We start from the raw sequence: 20489 nt of genomic DNA, 5'->3' as shown, positions 1-20489 counted from the left end.
TCCACTTCTGCTTTTTCTTTCCCCAAGCGCTTTGCCTGCTACTTGATAGACAATGTGAGTCTTATTGCTCAAATGTGAGGCTGTATGTCTGTCAAGATTCCAGCTCATGTTAGGGAGCAGTTCTAAAATTTCAGCTACAATAAGCTGTGATTAAACCAGAATAACTGACGAGTTACACACACACACACACACACACACACACACACACACACAATTTGCATACTTCTGAGTTCTCTTCCTAAATCTCCCACTGGCTGGTGATGAGTCTCAGACATTTGTATTTCTCAAGACATTCCTCAGTAATTCTGATGCCCACCAAAATTAGAAAATTGGCGCTGTTAATATTTTGGGATGATGTCTTACTCAGATATCTCACTCAAAATGCTTAGTAAATACAATTAACTATAGTAGATGCCTGGAAGAAAAATTCAGATTATAAGGAATGCATAAACAGAACGTCTATGATGTGTACACTTGATCTGCTCACTTTTGTTTCTATTTTTTCCCTTCCAATCAATGCCTGCTTTCTAGTTGCTCTCCTTCATATGTGGATAAAGAGAATATTTCATCAAGTATCTAGTAAATGTGTTTTTCAGTGACTTAAAACTTCACTAAACGTATCAAAGACAAATTTCATCCTTGAAAATGATTCTGTGTTTTGTTTTATGCCTTTGACAGTGCTCATTCAAAGGAGTAACTCATCAGAAAATTTGTTCATCAAACTGATCTGCTCTCTCCATGTAGGCAGGTTACAGAGAGTTTAGGAGTGTGTTCCTGATGACACAATGATGATAACCAGTTTAAAACTGGGAGAAGTGCTATAGTTTTGATAACGCACTTGAGCGGTGACCATTATTTATACCTCTAGGCCAGGGATGGTGCACCTTTCAGAGCTTTCAGTGATAACAAACCACCTGCTGAGGTTCACCACTACTGTTCTAGGCTATGATAAGCCCTATTTATTATTGTAGCATTAAAGATTGAAGTAAAAAAAGGGTCAAGAGAAAATGAACTTCCCCATTTGGAGGATTTCAACATGAATGCATTCTGTACCTGGCACCGAAGTTCCCAGTGCAACAAACACAACAGCAGTCACGGAGTCTTTTAGGCCAATGGTGCAGCCAAAGTGGGAAGCTAGGTCTCCAATGAAAGCTGTCAGTAGGCCAATCATGAGAATAGAGACAATGAAACATGCCCAGCCATTCCAGTATTCTGTAGGTGGGACGAAGGCAAACAGGACCTTCCAGAAGACAGTCAGAAAGTGCATCACATAATCGAAACAGGAGGGCAACTTCTCCTCCCCACATTCATCGTCGTCATCATCTTCCCCTGGAGAGAAAAGAATGAATGAAACACAATTCATTACAACCCATGCTACTACGGTTTTTCTGTCTTTCAATCTCTTTCCAAGGCTTCACTTCTGAGAGACAAGGACGCCATCAAAAGTGAGTGAAGCTCAGAGTTTTCCAAGAGATAATCATAATAAACCATTGATTAGGGTATTCAAATGCCAAAACATACCCTCACTGAGGTCTGCTGACATGCAACCAATAACCTTTTTAATAGTTGTATCACCTCCAGTGAGATTTGTCACTTCAGAGTAATGAGGATTTCTTCCCCAGAGCTGGAAAGTTAAGAAAGAAGCCTACTTGGAAGGCAACTAATTGTAGGCAGAGTTCTGCCAGAATTCTTTTCTACAGTTTGAGATTCAGCTCTGGAGATAAATGCTTACATAATCACTTAATCATAATCATATTCAAACAAAGACTTTAATCACATTGATAGACCTCACATATTACTTCAACTTTATCTCCACAGCCAAACTCAAACTTTGTTCCAGCTAAATAATTTGTATTATTTCAAACAAAATGATAGAAAGATTGAAGCATACCAATCATGTCCATGTTCGCTACTTTTGTCCTTTAGAGTTAAATGAGATCAGTGTGTTTCAATCCATCACTATCTTTTATTCCTCTATTGTCCTTTAGAATTCACTTCCCTGAAACTCTCTCTGACTTCTCACAACCCCAACTGTGGTGAGGAACAAATCCTCAAAGCTCCCATAGGCCATGGTATTTGTAAGTCTGAATCAGTGATTCTCGAAGTATCCTCTCTGAGCCAGAATCTGCAACCTGCTAGAAATGTCAATTTCCAACTTCACTGCATCAGAAACTTAGAGGACCATATACCACAAGATATCTGGGCTTAAATAACCCCACCATATGATTGTGGTTCCTTCTCAAGTGTGAGGACTGCCGCTTTATCTAAATTGCACCTATTTACTATCTTCTCTTCTACAGTTAACTGTGGTTTGCCATTCATTTTTATGTTCCTAGCATCTGATACCATCTCCAGCTCTTAGGTGCTTAAGTGCTTGTAGAGCAAAAGAATACACATCTCTACTGATTTTATATCATTATATAATTACATAATATATATCAGTCACAATTCTCTCAGTTAAGTCATACAATCACAAAATTTGTTATTTAAATAGACTAGGAAATTAGTAATGATATTCTAAAATGCAGATTTCATATATAATGTGAAAATAATCCCCATTCACATGTTTAAAATTAGGACCTTGAATGTCAACTTTTTTTGAAGTGATAGCAAATGTATACTCAGGCTTTGTGGTGACATTGAATAAAAACTTCTTGAAGACTTAATTCACCAGCTGAAATGCCACCTCCAAGAATCTACTTTACTTTTTGCAACCAGCAGCAGGTGGGCCTGTGTCAACTCTCCAATCTGTGACCCTAGATTGCCAGCATGGAGCAAATGTGTGTGCTCTTTGTGACACAGTGTATGGTGTGACCATCTGGTACAGAACATGGAAAGTGTTAGAGCTTTGAGCAATATGTACTTCTTACAAAAGATAAAAAGAATGACTCAGTCTATCCCTTGTTGTCTTACAGGAAGAGAGAAGTGACAATGACCTGCTCTTCCATGACCACGTGATTGGAATTATTTTGTAAACTGACTTGGGGACTTGTGATTAAAAGAGCTTCACGTCTGTGACTTTGGGATGTCTCCAATAAAGTTTTGGGAGAAAGCTCAAGTAGGTTTGTAAAAATCAACTTTGGGGACTACTGTGGTATAGAATTTCAGTCAGGTCAGCTGACATAATGAGTATGAGTGAGAAAGCACTGTTGATTGCTTCTGCAGAATGTGAGTGTGTGCTTAGTGCATATGTCTAATTACCTTGCCTGAAAGCATGAGACTTGCTATGGGCTGCATTAATTCATATACTGAAACTGTATCTCAAAATGCTTTATATCTTTGAGTAGACAACAGGGTCTTTAAAGAGGCAATTAAACGATGAGTCCTAATCCAATCTGATTTGTGTCCTTATCAGAAGAGGAAAATAAGACACACTGACACAAAGAATGTGTGTGCACGAACGATCCACCGGGCGAGGATACACCAAAAACAGATATTTGCAAGCCAGGAAGAGACGTGTCAGGAGAAACCAACCATCCAACACTTTCATGTTGGACTTCCAGTCTACAGCACTGTGAAGAAATAAATTTTTCTGATTTAAGCCACTCGGTCTGTGGCATTTTACTATGGCAGCCTTGGCAAATTAATGCAACAACTATTCGGACACCACCTATATCATGACATTTAAATTTAGAACATACAGACCCAAATTTCATCCTGTACCCCTTAAGTATGTACACTTACTATGCACCAAGTAAAAACATAATTAATTAAAAAATAGGAGTACAGTATCTATTCAGTGTTTCCATCATCTCCTTCTCTTTGCATAATAAAATTTGCACAATAAAAATGAGAAATAGTTAAAGTCATAAATATATTTAATTTGATTTAAATATTATGAATTAGAATTTAATTCCTGTAACAAAAACCCCCAAGATTTTATCAGTTAGAATATTTATCATTTTTTACTATGCAAGTTTTCAAAATCTTTGCTTCTGTCTTTTCTTCTTTTCTTCTCTGCCATTCTTTGGCTTTTCTTTCCATTTTTCTATGCTTTAGCTTCACTTAATCCTATACTCTAGCTACAGGTATAATTTCTGTAAGAGCTACAGTTTTGGGGGCTTATTTGAAGGAGGGCAGAAAACTGTTAATGTTTCTCTGTTGTTTTCCATTTTCTATTCTAAAAGATGTAACATACACCCAAGAAGCTCAAAAAAGCACTAGAGTTTCTAATTATATTTATTTTGCAACTGATCCTTTTACATTTTTGTGTTTGTGAACATTTTATAATATCTCTGGGTATCTGATTAAAGTGCTTTGAAAACACTGACTTTTAATCAATCATTCACAGAAACAGATCATTGTGCCTCTGACGGCAAAATTACTTAATTTTGGGTGACAGTTATATTCTGGAGATGAACAAGAAAACAAATAATGAAGCTCCTCAGAAGAAATGACACTTAGAAATCAAGAGTAGATATTATATTTGTTTTCAATATGGAAATAATAACACCTTTCCCTTGAGGGAGGTGCAGGGGGATAATCGCATCATCTCCATGAAGTTCTGAGGGTGTTTCCAGGTAAAGATTAGCATGGTAGCTGCTCTCAGTTTCCTCCATTAATGCCTGCTACTGTGTTTCTCCATCGTTATTCAATTGTTTAGTCAACCTGCTGTGTTAAGATACTTTCTAAGTTTTTAAAAACAAAATTTAATCTTATCTTTTGAAACATCACGATCTGTTAATGCAAAAGGAGTGTGTGTGTGTGTGTGTGTGTGTGTGTGTGTGTGTGTGTGTGTGTGTTGGAGGGTCCCTTTAGTAGGTTTTCTGGTATTTCCAAAAATCTTAAAAGTTTTAATGTGTCAGTCTGGAATTTTATGGGATTTAAAAGTAGAAGTGGTTTCCACCCTCTTTCTTGGGAATCTCACTGAACTTCATAGATTTTAATCTTTAACTGAGATTCCATTTAAATACTAAAAATGACCACTCCTTGCCATGCATAATGCACAATTACCCTGCCTTAGACGATGGATAAAGGAATATTGTAATCTTCTGTCACCATCTGTCTGACTACTTTAAAGATTGCTTTTTTGCAAAGGGCAGTGAAACATTTGAAATATAAAACAAAACATAAAAAAACACAAACCAAATAAAATTTTCCAAACACTGGGAATATATTTTATGTGACAACCAAAGTGACAGCCACCTGCCATTTCTGCATGTTACCAGCTCAGGGTTATGAGAAGCTACACAACCTTTCAAGTTCTTCCTTTCTGCTAGCAAAGAAACAGAGAGGTTGCTTTGAGAAGATCCCCAGTAAATCCCTCTTTTCTCAGAATCCTTCTTTTCAGCTTTAAGGATGCTACTAATGGAAAGATAAAGAAGTTATAGTGGAATAATCCCTCCCATCGGCTTTCAAATGGCTCTCTTTATATATTTTGAATTTCTTAAATATAACAAAAAACACCAAAATAAAGTCAAATCATTAAAAGTGAAGATATTGGAAAGAAATTCGCTTCATCTCTCAATATCCTAGATCCTGCTCTGGAGTGTGAGAACACGGCACAATGAAGCATGAAAAACAACCCACAGAGAACATACCTGTTAGAGCCCGTGGATAACATATCATGTAAAGTACACAGGTGTTTGTTAACATCCCTCCCTGAATGCACAGGGTTTGACCTCAGTGAGAACTTTGAGAATCTTACAAGTAAGCTGCCAGGGTGTAGTTAACACTTGGGTCAGAAGCCTTAAAAGTCAATTTCTAATTCATAAAGCTTGTTTTGGGGGAAGACATTTAAACTTGTGAACTTCAATTCCACGTCTGTCAAATGAGTCTCCAAACTCGCACATCACAGAGCTGTTGCAAGGACCAGCAAAGAAAATGTCCAAGCTCTTTGTAAACCATAAATCCATTTACAACACAGATGTGTCATAATCCATTATTGTTACTTGTTGGAAGGAAGGCAGTAAATCAATGTGACCCAAGTACCCTCATTCCACTGGATCTGTGTTCTGCTTGAGTGAACTATGATTGCTACGATTTCCCTTAGCTGCTTAATTTTTAGAAAAGAAAAGAAAAAAGAAAGAAAAGAAACGAAGGGAAGGAAATGGGTTATGTACAGAGTGACAGGCATCCAGGGGCGTTCTTATAAATACCAGATCCTATTTCATCCTTACAATAGTTCTATATGGCAGGCATTATTAAACTCACTGTCCACACAAAGAACCTAAAGTTTGGAGAATTTCAGTCACTGTCTGACATAATCAATACTCAGTAAGTCAGATCTGATCTAAGAGGCTAAGGCAATATTCTGCTAAACATGAAGCTAACTGGATGATTTAGTATCTATCACAGAGTCCTTTAGTTCTTCTAATGCCTCATTCTGTATAGATACAATCCTACCTTTTCCTAGGAAAACAAAACATTGATACACCCTCAGTAATAATCGTATACTAATATTTGGACATGTTTATTATTGTCTTTGGCAGAGTCATTGATAGGCTCTTTCTCAAGTCCTTGGGGACTAAGTAAACAAGACAACAAGATAGTCAAAGTAAATTAGAAGGCATCATGGTCATAAACATTTTAGAACCTTTGGAGATGATAAGTCCTTATTTCCACTTCTAGCTGCCAAAGCACTACCATAAAGTTCAAATAAAACCTCTTGATTTATGTTCAGCTTCCTACTCCAGAATTTGAAAAACTGTCTTAAATCATACATATGTGTAATGTAAAGCACGTTGGGAAACATAAACCTTCTCAATAATCAGTAGACTCTCCTTTATCATTCTCCCCCCTTTTTGCAGCTTCATAAGCAGTAATTACAAATCAAGTTCTACTCAAGTGGTGGGTAAGCTAAATTGTTGTGTAGCAGTGGGTCACGGAGGCATGACTTTGGATGCTATGTATGGTCCTTGACCCCTTCCTCTCTTGATCTTGGTCCTCTACTCTGCTTCCCAGCCACCAGGATATAGTAGCTTTCCTTTGCCAAGCCCCTCCACCATGATGTTCTTGCCTTACAGCAGCTGGCTATGGATGGAATCCCTTGAAACCCCCAGTCAAATTAAGCCTCTCTGTCTTTATGTTATGAGTGTTGTTTATTGTATCTCAGAAACAAGCTTATTGGTATACTCCTATTCTACCATTTTCATTTCTGTTTATTGTCACAGGTTCAGAAAGAAAGATAAAATGTAAACAATAAAATAAACTTTAGCAAATAGTCAATTCACTTCTTATTTTGAGAAAAAAAATGAGAGCTGTGATTCATTTGATGAATTTCTGTTTTGCTACTTTCTTGTATCTCTGTATGCACAATTATATGAGCACATGTGCATATATGTTCACTATATAAGGTTTGGGTTAAACCCAGCTGTCTTTATGGTATTTCTCAAATAATGACCTAAAATATCTTTTTTCTCTTTTTGTGTGTTTGTAAGCTATTTTTAGTGGGAAAATAATTACCACCTTTTCTGACCCTTAATGGTTTCTGTATGGTACTAAATTTAGTTAACCAAACATTCATTCCAGTAAAAGTTTATTTCTTCTGAGTTTTGGAGAATTGTGCCAAATATTCTCCTATGACTTGATCATTGATAAAAAAGCACTCACATATTCTCTGAGGCAAAGTAGATGATGTCAACAAATTGCCTTCTGTGTCTACAAAGAAAGATGCTTCCCTATCAGGATATCTCAAAACAATTTGCTCGAATACCTCTATCCCTAAGTTGCCAAAATACAGGAGAAGCTTGTAGGCATTTGCTTCTGAAATGTAAATTTTAGAAAATTTTTGAAATTAAAGCTTTAAGAAAGTTTGAGAGTTTTCTGAGTTCAATTCCTGGTTCTGATTTAAACATGAAGTGTTTCCCAAAGACTAATATATGGAGGACTTGAAATCCTAATGTAGCCATTATCCAAGGCGGGGTCCAGAAAGGTGACTGGATTTTGAGGGGTTAATCCATTATAAATTCACTAGCTGAATAGACGGCTCTGAGGTAAGGCCTAGCTGTAGAAAGCAGTCACGAGGGGCTTGCCTGAGAAGGGGGTATCTTGTCTCTGGCCCCTTCCTCCTCTCTCGCTCCCCTCTCTGCTTTTCACATGCCAAGAGGTTTGTTCTACCCTGTCTTTCTGCTTGAGGTTTCTGCCTCACAGTCAGCTCACCCGCCACTGCAACCTCTGAAACTATGAACCAAATTAAACCTTCCTCCTTTACATTGCATATGTCATGATTCTGTCCCAGCAAAATAAAGCTGATCCCTATACCAGTTTAATAGTAATTCCTTTAAAATCTCTGCCAAAGATTGCTTGGGTCATATCTGAGAGTCTCATCTATTGGACAGCTCATGTTCTCATAGTCCATGTGTAATGATTTGGATTGAAAACATCCCCTAAAAGTCTCATGCATTTGGAAGGTGCTTGGATCAAGGGGTGCAGAACTCAACAGATAAACCCACTGATGAGTTCAGAGCTGACTTGCAGTGAGGACACAGGTTTGGTTGGAGATTAGTCACTGTGGTGTGATCTGGAAGGATGGATTCTCATCTCCTGCTCCTACCTTCTCTCTCTACTTCCTGTCATTGGTTGAACAGCTTTATTCTGACACCCCCTCCACCATGCTGTTTCTTTTTTTTTTTTATTTAAAGAAAAGGAAACGAAAAAAAAAATACATGGAGATTAAAAAAAAAGGGTAGAAATAATACTAAATTACAGACAAACAAAAGGTAAGAAATTGCCAGTTGATAAGTTACAAATTGTCATCTTCGAAATGGCTGCTCAGGTTATAGAATTAAAGTATATAGAATGACATTCAAAAAAATGACCCTACAAACCATTCTGCTCTATGGCTGAACAAAAGCTCCGTAATATGATTTTTTTTTTCAGTATCATTATCTGTGATATCTTTATTTTTATTTTTTAATTTTATTTAAGGAGAAAAGAAAAAAAAGCAGAGAAAGGGTACAAGTTATACAGATTTACAGAAAAAAATGAACAGTAGGAAATCACTAGTTAATGGATTACATATTGTCATCTTAGAAATAATTGTTCAAGTCACAAAATTAAAGCTTGTAAAGTGGACATTCCAACAATGATACTGCAAACAGTTCTGTTCAATGATCCAATAAAACTCTGTGATATCATATTCTATCTTATACACTTAAATATACATGCAGTTATATAGTTTAGAGCACTTTCTTTTCCTCTCTTTTGTACAATGACTATTACACATTTTGGGTTTCATTGCTCCCACGGTTCTTATTGCTTTTTTGGAAGAGAGTAAAACCAAATGTGACATAACAGAACAGAATCGGTCAAGTCAAAAGGGTGGACATAATAGATAATGTAAAAACATAATACAAGGTGATCAACAATGGTTACCATAATGCCTCCCGCTATCTCTAATAGAATTGCCTATATCATTAGTTTTATCTCTTGTCATGTTTCTGGTTTCTTTCAGACTGTCCTGGAGTTCTCTGGCCCTCTCCGAATTGCTTAGGGCCTTTCAGAAGCGTGCTGGCTTGAGTTTTTGCTGTCCTCCCCAATTTGCTGTTATCTGGGGTAGGCTGGGATGTAGGGGCGGTACAGTCTAGTCTCTAGCCTCTGTGTCAGTTAGTTCATAAATTAGGCTGTACTTTCTGGTTGTCACTGAGTTGTGACTATTTTGTATCTGCTTATTGGGCCCCAAGCAGAGGCTTGGTTTAGCCCCAGTAGCTCCTGCCAGTTCTCTTTGAATCAGAAGCAGCTGAGTAATGGCACAGGATTCTGCCCAGGTCCCAGCCGTTCTCTTCCAAACCTCTCTGTGATAGGAGCACCAGAAAAGCAGATCTGCCCACAACCAAGATGGCTCCCACTAAGTTCTCTGTGTGGAGCTGAAGCCAGCAAGTAATCAGGCTCTGCCAGGACTCAAGATGTCTTCCACCAGCCCTCCCTACAGGGGGACCTGGTGATGTCACCAAGCTGCGGTTTCTGCCGCCAGGCTAATATGTCTGCACCAGACTCTGTGTTATTGATTTCCCCGTGGTGGCGGGCCAGCTGTTCTCTGGCCAAACCCAGCAGCCTCGGGGTTTTCTGTACTCACCAGAGTCCGGTGCAAGTCCTCGTTCTGGGACCGCTGCACACCAAGCTGTCCACTTTTCCCCCACTCGCGGCTCAGCGCTGACCGGTCAGATTTCTGTGCACCGTTTAGGTTTGAAACGCCAGAGCTTTGTACATCCGCTCTGGTGCAGCGGTGCAGAACTGGCTGCTACTTGGAGTCTGGATCTGGGTCTCAGTTTCCCGCGGTCCCCAAAAGCAACTCAGCTTTTCGTGCTGGGTCCACGAGTCTGTTTGTTGATTTAAGGGCGCGGGATTTGCAGCCTCCGGTCTCAGCACGACTTTAAATCCTCCAGCTGTACTGTCTTGGTTAATAAGAGTCGCTATCGATTTGTCTGGTCCTCTCCATGCTGTCTTTTTTTAGCTTTGAGTTTGAATTCTCTGGAGAGACTCTTAGCTCGATCCCCTAGCTCGCCGCCATTTTCAGCACCCCCCACCATGCTGTTTCTGTCTTACAGCCAACTGACCATGGACTGAACAAACCAAAATAAATCTCTCCTCCTTTAAACTGTGTGCGTCAGGCATTGTGGCCCTTAATGAGAACGTGACTAAGCCACCATATTTTAGCAGACCTGGCTGTCATTCAACTTGCTGTGATTCTCTCACATATAGATCCTACCCTCTGAGCCTAGGCTATGCATACTAAATGCAGCCCTGTCCTGCATGGCTAACTTACAGGCATGTGAAACTAGCTACTTTCAAATCACTTTTGGTCTACACTCAGGTTCCTGGTCCTCTGAGTATGCTGCAGATGAGCCATACTCTCATTTTTTAAAACATGATGCTCAGACTTTAAGAGGCACTTACCTCACCTGCAATAGGGAAGTCTGTCACTTTCTCATCCTGGGCATGTTCACTTTCAGTAACATATACACTGAGGTCCCCACAGCTACACTGTATATTCTTGGTATACACCAAGCTTCTTTGTCACTTAAAAAACAACTCTCTGTTTAAAAGCAATGCTAAGTCATGGCTTCCATTACATGCAATACTATGATGGGTTTTGGGGGGACACAAATAGACAGTCTTTCTCATCTATACTTATAATGCTTTTTAAATGTCTTTTTTCGCCCATGTAAAATTTCATCATTACAAAAATTCTCTGTATTTTGATGTCACACCAACTTCTTCTGAGAATTTGCCCCCCTGATACTCTTCAAAATGTGTTTGGTTTGAGGGAAAAAAGGTCCTTCGGAGGGGTCCTTGGAAGGGTGTTAACCTTGTTCTTAGCTGCATGGAACCCCACACTTGAGTAAAAGCATTTTGTTACACTGAAAGATCTTTTTTAACTAATGAAGACTAGAATTAGTGTTGACAGCCCACATCCACAATGTATACATTACTCTTGCATGTATATAATACTATTTAGTTTATTTCTAGAAAACCCATTAGTCTCCCTAGAACCCCACTAATCACCAGTTTTCAAAGGTTACTTTTGTCATCTATTGTGTCTTCTATTATGAATGCATTAGGTATTAATATCATTGTCATGAAATTTGAGTTCAAATTACAGTTGTAGCTTGGAACACTGTGGGCTATCCTGCTTCAGGGAACAAGTGCTAGCTTCTGGGATTAGAGGACTGCCACGTGACATGCGACAATACTACAAATGGATCCAAGGAGGCATCTCACTTTCAGCATGTCACTCTTAACCCTGTTTGAGAAAAATGAACCTCTAGGTGAAAGTTTCTATGGAGAGCAGAATGCTTACCAGCTTAGGCCATGGAGGGCCCTTGTTAGGACCATTAACACAGCTCTGATGTGACACAAAGATTTCTCAGCAAATGTAGCCACTGTCAAAATGAAAAATGGATCCGCTAAGGAGTTCCAACTTAATGCAAGTCTGCTTATTAGCAAAATGAATCTGTGCAGAGCTGAAAATTGACTACTTTTGTACCTTTTTAAAAAAGAATTCTGTGTGAAGCATTTTTAAAGGATTATAGCTTGACATAATTACTCGTGTGTGTTTTTGCCTCAAGCTTGGCTTTTTCAAAATAACACTCTTTCAGGGTAAGAATCTTGACATTTGGCAGTCTCTGATCCTTTATTAATTGTAGGACTGACGGAAATCTAGGCTTCTGCAATAGAGGAACATAGTTCCTGCGGACTTGAGAACCTAAGAAATAAGCCTTTGACAAGAACTGGTACTGAGCAAATATAGATACATCCTGCTGGTTTGGATGGTTTAGTTACAGTGGGTAGTTGTGGGCACACTAGGCTCTAAGACTGGCCTGAGGGCTATAAAAACACTTTGTAAATACCAGCAGCAGTGTCTAAATTAGCCTCCTGCAGTGTGAGACGCTGAGCCTTGGAGGAGATATTTGGGAAGCCATAACCCTGTAATTTTCAACAAACACACAAATGTTATATCCTAGGAAAATGTTAAAATCCATCTACAGATAGATATGTGCCAAATGCAGAACAGCAGAAGGCTGCTTGGCCTCTCTTAAAATGCTGCAGTGATTAAGCTGTGGATTGAAGTTCCTTACTTGGCACTTTCCCGCCTACGAGCAAATGTGTACAACCCATTTAATCTTCACCTTCCCAAGAATCTGGTAATGGAGGTATTATGCCCTCCATTGGAGACAAGAATCAATGCTCAGAGAACTTAAGAGACCCGGTTAGGAGTTGTGAATCTCTTTCCTCACCTCAGTACCATGACTTGGTAAACTGTTTTCATGCAGAAAAACTTCTAGTTTTAGTGTTTAGTATAGTTTGTATAGCAGAGTCATCAGATAAAATCTAAGCTCATTTGGCACTGTTTTCTGAAATGCGTAACTGAGAAGTACCTCTGCTTCTTAAATGAACCCTCTGTATGGGATATAACTTATAAAATATTGAATTGCTCATTATTTCTCAAAATCTAATATCCTTTACATCCTACAGCAAATCTTCTATGAGTAATTTGTATTCGCCCTGACAGGGAGTGGGATTCTTCTCATTTTGGTGGCAAACATCTTTCTTGCTGCGTAGCAAGTGGGAAAGATTTCAGCCTTTCTCCTGCGACTTGTTTTCCTGAGCTCGGGATCACCTAAAGAGATTTTGTTTGTACCTGGAGTTCAGTGAGTTAATTGATTGTCAAAGCGGTGACACAGGACTGGTATCTAAGATTCTGATCATGGTCCTGGTTTGCACAACACAAAATGATTGCAGTTGCTCAGCACTCCCATCTGCTGGCTCCTATTTCCTTCTCTCCGCTGTGATTTTCAATGAGATCTCAGTAAACACAGACTTTCAACTGACAATAAAGGAGGCTCACGTGATGTATTGGCTTCGGTGTACCTCACAGATTCTCTTTGTGTCTTAGTTTCTTAATCTTTTTTTGTTTGTTTGTTTGTTTGTTTCATTTTTATTGGTACCAGGGATCAAACTCATGACTGCCTGCTTGCAAGGCAGGCTCTCATGCCGCTGAGCTAAATCCCCAGCCCCTAGTTTCTTAATCTTTAAAAATGGCTATGGCCACAACTTTCGCTTTTGTGCTATTGAAAAAATAAATGAGATTATAAAAAGAGTTGTATGGTCTCACACCTGTAATCCCAGCACTCAGGAGGCTGAGGTGGGAGGATCATTGCGAGTTCGAGACCAGCCTGGGCTACAAAGTGAGCTCAAGGCCAGCAAGAACTGCATAGTGAGACCCCATCTCAAAAAAGACAAAAAAAAAAAAAAAAAAAAAAAAAAAAGTTGTATGTTATATAGAGTAAATAGTTTGGTGGTGGTGAGTATTAGCTAATTAATAAAATTCAGACAGAGCTCCTTCTTTCCTTTGGTGTACACAAACATTTTCTTTAAGGGCTAGTTGACTAATGCATGTGCTGATAATGTTATCTGGCTGCTTTGGCTTTCTAGTCTCCCATAAATAAGCCAGCATCCAATCGTGATGCTTTCCTTTTATATAAGCAATCTGACAAGTATCTTTATCCTTCCCCCATCTATATTTCTGTGGCCTGTTTCTTTATTTGGTCAAGGCATGGAGAAAATTCTACTGTTTGTAGGTCTGAACTCTAAAATATTTCAAGTCACTGTTTCTTACTACAAGTCCAGGAGGGAACCTCTAACCTGGAACGGATTGGTTAAAGGAGTGAATTTGTTACTATCACTCCCTTCCTCAGTAACTATGTATCATTATTGTGTGTGACTGGCAAAGTTCTTGGCATTGAAAATATAGACAGATAAGGTACTGGATCTCATGAAACTTGCATTCTGGCAAGGGAAATAGTGAGCCAAACAAGTAAATACACATACAGATTTCAAATACTGATTTTTGACTAGGAAGATGATGAGGTCAGGTAATTCAATAAAGAAGCCTGAGGGCCGTGAAAAGCCCTTTTGCAGAGGGGATCTGTGATCTTAGACTGTAGTGAGGAGAAGCAGCCAGACAGGACAGGAAAGAAAACACTCTCTGTCTAGGAAACAGCTGCGCCCCAGAGAGAGAAGCTAGAAGTCAGTCTGTGCTTGCAGACTTCAAACCCCAGGACACACAGGTGTGGTAAGCTGGAAAGAGGCATCTAAACTCCTGTTAGGGATGTGCCTCTGAATTTCTGTGTCTCCATTTCACAAGTGGGTTTGGGAATATGTGCTACACAGGACTGCCTGGAGGCTGTGTGAACATGAAGCAACTATCTGCCTATCGTGATGCCTTTCACTCTTTAAATGCTGCTAAGCCGTTGGTCACTGAAAGTTTCAGCATTTGCTTTGGGTAATAATCCTAAGGCATTATAGCACTAAAAAGCCCATGGGTTGTTAGGTAACCTCAGGAGGCAGACACAGAATGTTTTGGGGCTAAGGCACCAGTTCTACAATTGCAAAAGAAAATTGGGGGCACCGATGTATGGTGTAGTAAGAGCCTTGCGCCTTAAAAAAGCCCTGTGTGATCTTGGAGGAGCTTTTGCCATCGCTATTTGGTTCTAGAGTTTTATTTATTTGGACAAGAGAAAGAAGGAGAAGAAAATGGAAAGAAGGAGAAAGGGAGAAATGGTTATGGAGAGAGGGAGAGGGCAAATAAAAAGCAGAGAGGGAGGGGAAGGGGGAGGAGACTGGTAGGGGGAGGAGACTGGTAGGGGGAGGATGGGGGAGGGGAGGGAAGCTGATCCATAAGCTCCTTTCCAGCGCTGGGATGATATTCTGATCTTTGATGCTTCACAAGGACATAAGATGTAACACCTGGCAAGGCAGGGGAGGTGCTAGGGGAGAGGTGGACTGTTGATTCGGGAAAGTGGTTTCTCTTGGCAGGAGTTGGGACGACAAGGTCTGTATCAACAAAGCAGGCTGAGAACAGCGAGAATTAATGCTGCAAGTTATTTTCTTGTGGCTCCTCTTTGCCTATGGTATGTGTGTGTGTGTGGACTTTGTTTATTCTTCTTTCCATTTTGGATTATGCTGAAATGTCTCATGAACCAAAAACAGTGCACAGAGGCTCCTGCCTGGGATGAGAAGTCCCCCATGTCTGGAGCACGGGCTGGTAAGCAATGACTAAAACTGCAATCACATAGCAGTAGCTATGCCAGCAACGGAGATACTGGATCCAGTGATGGTGCATTGTTTGCAGAGCTGAACTGCTGCCTCTTCAGACAAAAGCTGCATTAGAGACGTGACTTTAGTCTTACAAATAAGAGTGCTGAATCATTCTGGAGCTCTTCAGTACGGCATTTTCCTCAAGCTTTTTGTAATAAGCAATTTAAGTGAAAAGCGGTCCACCGAGTCAATATTTTTTCAGAAATATCAACTAAACCATATCCGAAGGCAAGAAAATAATTGCTTTTTCTCCTGCCTCCTGTCTTTACTCCCCATCTTGAGTAACTGGCTTTCCTCATTCTGAATCTGGAAGGTAAAATGAGCTGATTCAACATTTTATCCTGCTACCACTGACATTTTAAAACTGATAGGTGTCCTCTCTTTGCTCTGTCTGCCTTCTAGGACGGCCCTAAAATAGCTCTACCGCTCTTTTCTCTTATGCATGTTCTGTGCTTTCTCTCTTTTTGTCAGTTAAAATCATACATAATCACGCACTACATAATAGTAAAATGGCACTTAGAGCACCAACAGAAAATATGATTTCAGGTATGTATCTGCACATTCCAGTTGCACATACAAATGAATGCTTTACTTAGAAATGTATACATAAGCATGTCTACACATCACACATATGGCTTTATAATTCTAGGATTACTTAAGTTTCAAACTCTTTTTGAAACACTATATGTGTATATGTGACAATATGTATGAATTTATATGAATTATTTTTCTAGATCAAATACAGTGGCATGATGGCAGTGAAAACAGGCAAATTAAGTGTCTTAAATGAGCTTTTGCCAATTGGGTGAAATTACACAATTTATGTAGCACTTACTTTAATGCAGGTATTCTTCTTGGTTCAAATTAAACCCTCCCAATTATAAGGGTAATGCTATGCAAGCTGACATTTTGTTGCTGAAATGAAGTGTCCTTTAATGGCCTATTTAGTTTTATTGTATCTTTCCTTCCATATTTGTATGTCACAAAGACAACTCATAAGGCCATCCATTCTAACCTTCTCAATCCATATGGAAGGTTAGAGGACTGTTGCAAAGCCATACAGCTTCTTGGTGGCTCTTTGACTTTCTGAATTCAAGTCTCCAGAGAAGCCAAGACTCCAATAATAGTTTTAAAAAAATTAAATTACTCATATGCACTGCACTCTGTGTTGCGAAGAGTGTGAATATCTCAGCTGTGCATTGCAAGAAGGAATGAGAGCTGCGGATGAAAGCTCTGCAGTTCACACTTCCTATCAGAGTTCCAAGTCATTGCTGTGCAGTTTTTTTCCAGCGTGCCAATGACTGTAGGCTTGAAGAAAGCTATCTGGATGACTAATTACAAAAGACCAAGTGGCTGGAGAAAAGGTGGGCCCTCATTATGTCTTTAGTTCAGAAGACCTAATAAACCTTCTAAAGCAGATATAAGCATAGTTCTAAAGTTACAAAAATGCTGTAAGTCCAGATTCTGGATTCTTCATGATGGGGTTAAATGTGTACTGTCTAGGACACTCAGTGACTGACCCTATCCAGTTTTGAGGATTGATTGCTCTTTCTGGTCCTTCGATATCTCTGTACCAGCCTTGCACATTACTTTCCAAACCCTTATTCTCACTGTGTATATCCAAGATTAAAAGGTTCATGGTCAAATCCCTTTTCTCCTATTATGATGGTGAATCTGTTAGCCATGAGTTCCCAAACTTCTACCCCAAACCCACTTATTTGTAACAAATGCCAACACTGCAATTAAAACTGAATACTGAGGTTTCAGTTTAGAAAAACAACTCATATGTTAGCATCTTTCTTCTTAAAAGAAAAACAAATAAAAATGCATGTGCTGTAGATTCCCCACCATTGTCCGACAGTAACTCATTTGACATGCACCCACTTATGACTTTCACTGAAATTGTAGAAGAGACACCTGGGGAAAAGCTGAGAGCTTACTGGCTCTAGATTCACCTAAATGAGGCTGTATATTCCAGCTGGCCCAGTGGCTAGTTGTGTGAACTTCAACAAATGATGTAACCACGTTGCAGCTCAGAAATCTCAATTGTAAACCTCAGCCTACAGCTATGAAGAACAGAAAAAGTGTATACAAAGTCTTGGTCTTGTGGAAGACAGGTGCTTATGCCGCTGAGCTAAATCCCCAGCCCCAGCCTCTCATTTCTTCATTTAGCTGCAGTTTGGTCACTGTAATTCACTGTGACACACAGTTAGCTACCTGTCCCATCTGGCCTCATGCTGAATGCCTCCTCTTGTACTGCAGAACGTTTCATTGGCATTTCTGAGTTCCAGTTATGGAACTGGAAGAAAACTAGGCAGTTTTGCATTAACATCATCATCATCATGACTTAGTATTTTCAGTTTTTTTTTTTTTATTTCGAGGCTTGCCTTTGACAGTCTCCTCTATGATTTGATTTTAGGAGAACAGATAATGGAGAACATGTTAGCTTTCAGAACATTCAATTTAGGCAAGGCATGTTGGTGGGCCGTTGCTCAAATTATGTGTGCAGTAATGCATATCATTAGGGATCCTGGGTCTATACCAGCTTTACTGAAAGAGCTCCAATACTTTAATACTGAGTGGTATCTTAGGGCTAGTCTTGTCCAATCCAGTGATGATAAAACTAAAGTTCAGAAGAACTTTAAGACATGCAAAGACACAACCAGACTACAAAGAGGATTGTGTGTGTGTGTGTGTGTGTGTGTGTGTTGGGGAGGAGGAGATTAGATTTGTTTTCCTTCATTGTCTAAGATATACAAAATCTATGTCAAAAGTGAAGAGATTTCAGAAAAATCTCTGTTGGTGGGTTTTAAAAATTATCAGGTAAAAGAAACAGTAGTGTTCTGACTTTCTTTAAATAATGTCACAAATAATAAGGTAGCAAAAGGTAAGAAAACAAACATTTCTCTTTGTTCTTCAAAATTAACAAGCATCCTCCCCAAAGAGTCATAAACTGGGCTGTAAAAAACAACAAATTTAGTATCTTTTATATGTTGAGCGTAGAGCTGTAGCTTAAATATCTACACAAATACATGCCATAGATGGTGTAAATGCATGTCTCTGTGCATGTGTGTTTTGTGTATGTGTCTCAATATGCTCATGTATGTACGTGAAAGTATATATTTATATTTGTATGTGACCTTCCGTGTGTTTGGGGGGTTTGCACATATGTATGTATGTGCATGTGTATCTGGGTGTATGTTCTACATGCTTTTCCATGTTCTCAGGACTTAAGTACAGCAAGCAAGTTCACGCCTCACACTGGAGAGAATCCTGGATTGATATGTACGCTAGAACTGCCCCAAAGCAGTTTTCTGAGCAAGTTACGTTTTTTTTTTTTTTTTCTGAATCTTAGTATGCATGCTTATCTATGAAACAGCATATGCAACACCAAATAACAAAAGGTCAACCAGTGTGTTTTTAGCTCTAGTACTTAATAATTAAGTTAAATTAACTGCATTTATATAAATTTAATTGCATGTCATAGTAGAATCTTCAATATACAAGATTTGTCTTCTAAACAACCAATTTAGATTGCCAAACGTAGAATTGGTTCTTGTGAAATGTGCACTGTTTTAATTATTATAGTAACCCCAACAGCAAGATATATTTATCTCCCCTTTACATAGGAGGAAACAGATTTCTGAGGTTAAGTAATCTGTCCACACTAAAATCAAGAGTTTCTGGAATGCTAGGACACAAACCCCATTTGTCTACAAGCTAGCCTTGCTATCATTCATTCTTTAACCTTGCCTCAGCCCAAGGCAACCACACACATGGTGGTTGTGCAATTGACTTTCTTCACCCAGGTAATGTTTTCTCTCTGCTGTGATGCAACTATTTTACCTTGTATCCCAGCTAGCACCTTATTTCTTAAGGACAGCCCACCCGTTCTGCCCTGGGTAGATATTAGAAAAAAGAAAGAACTGGGGAAAACTCAAACTAGAGAGGCAGTGAGACTCAGCTTTATTAAGAAATGCACATTCTGACATATCATAAAAGCGGCTGGTGGTACTGGACTTGCCTTGCAAGTTTTGACAGCCGTTTAATTGCTACAACTGCACTGCCCCTGGTATTCAACCTGGGAAGCAACAGAAAGAGAATCTCTGGGACATGATTGCTTAAATCCTTCCTATCTCTAAAATCTCGTGAGTCCTTTAACTCTTTAAATATTGAACCATAAAACTTGGTTTTCAGAAACATTATGGTCCTTGGAGGTTCAGATACTGAGCTATAAAATTCAAGAAGAGCAAGTGGTAAAATTGCTTGGGGGTTGCCTTGAAACTAGCTTGAATATAGTTAATAAGAAAGAAAGGTAAAATCTTATTTACAAAATTATTATTTTTGTTTAGCAAGATATATAGACTCAATTTTGTTCAGAAAATTGCTTAGGAAGAAAATCTCAGTAGAGCCCTTCAAAAACAATTTAATATTTTTTAATAAAGCAAATCTTTCTAATTCTCAACCATTTAGCCATGAAATCTTAAAATCCAGTAAAAGTCTGTCTTCAATAAATGCTGCCTCAAAATTTTTAGTGTGTGTTTCACAACCTAAGAATATTAACATTCTTTAGACACTTACATTTAAGTATAATAGCAAGCATTGGGCTTTTAAAAAGTTATCTTTTATGTAGTTGAATGTAATTCAGTTTTTTTTTTTTTTTCTGATATTTTGTGTCCCAACATTGTAAATAAGGTCAGTTTACCCAGACACTTGCAAATTTCAAAACAGTAAGTCTTATTACTACATAGTCATTTAAAAACATAAAATACAATGTACTGTATAATAAACAAGCATGTTTGATAGGTTTAGCACTTCCTTCCTTAATGGTTCTTTAAAAGACTGGGCAGGAGTGAGGCCCATTATAGAAGGATGACACTGTGGCTCCAGGAAGCATGACAAGGCCAGCCTCTGTCCACGAAACAGAGGTGATTGCAACTATTTTAGTG

At 38.9% G+C, this 20489-nt stretch overlaps 1 protein-coding gene across 18 annotated transcripts in view; it reads right to left on the bottom strand.

The window, feature by feature from the left end:
• Positions 1–20489, bottom strand: part of Slc8a1 (solute carrier family 8 member A1) — a 370110-nt gene that overhangs the window by 43905 nt on the left and 305716 nt on the right. For all 18 annotated transcript variants that reach the window (XM_063254738.1, XM_063254289.1, XM_063256541.1 and 15 more), the window contains 1 exon segment: positions 1054–1329. In XM_063254738.1, coding sequence (XP_063110808.1) covers positions 1054–1329 — 276 coding nt within the window.

The sequence above is a fragment of the Cavia porcellus genome, unplaced genomic scaffold, assembly GCF_034190915.1.
Source record: "Cavia porcellus strain 051 isolate PalLab524CR breed Dunkin Hartley unplaced genomic scaffold, mCavPor4.1 scaffold_1, whole genome shotgun sequence".
NCBI classification, from domain to species: Eukaryota; Metazoa; Chordata; class Mammalia; order Rodentia; family Caviidae; genus Cavia; species Cavia porcellus.
This window is presented reverse-complemented; position numbering and strand designations above follow the sequence as displayed.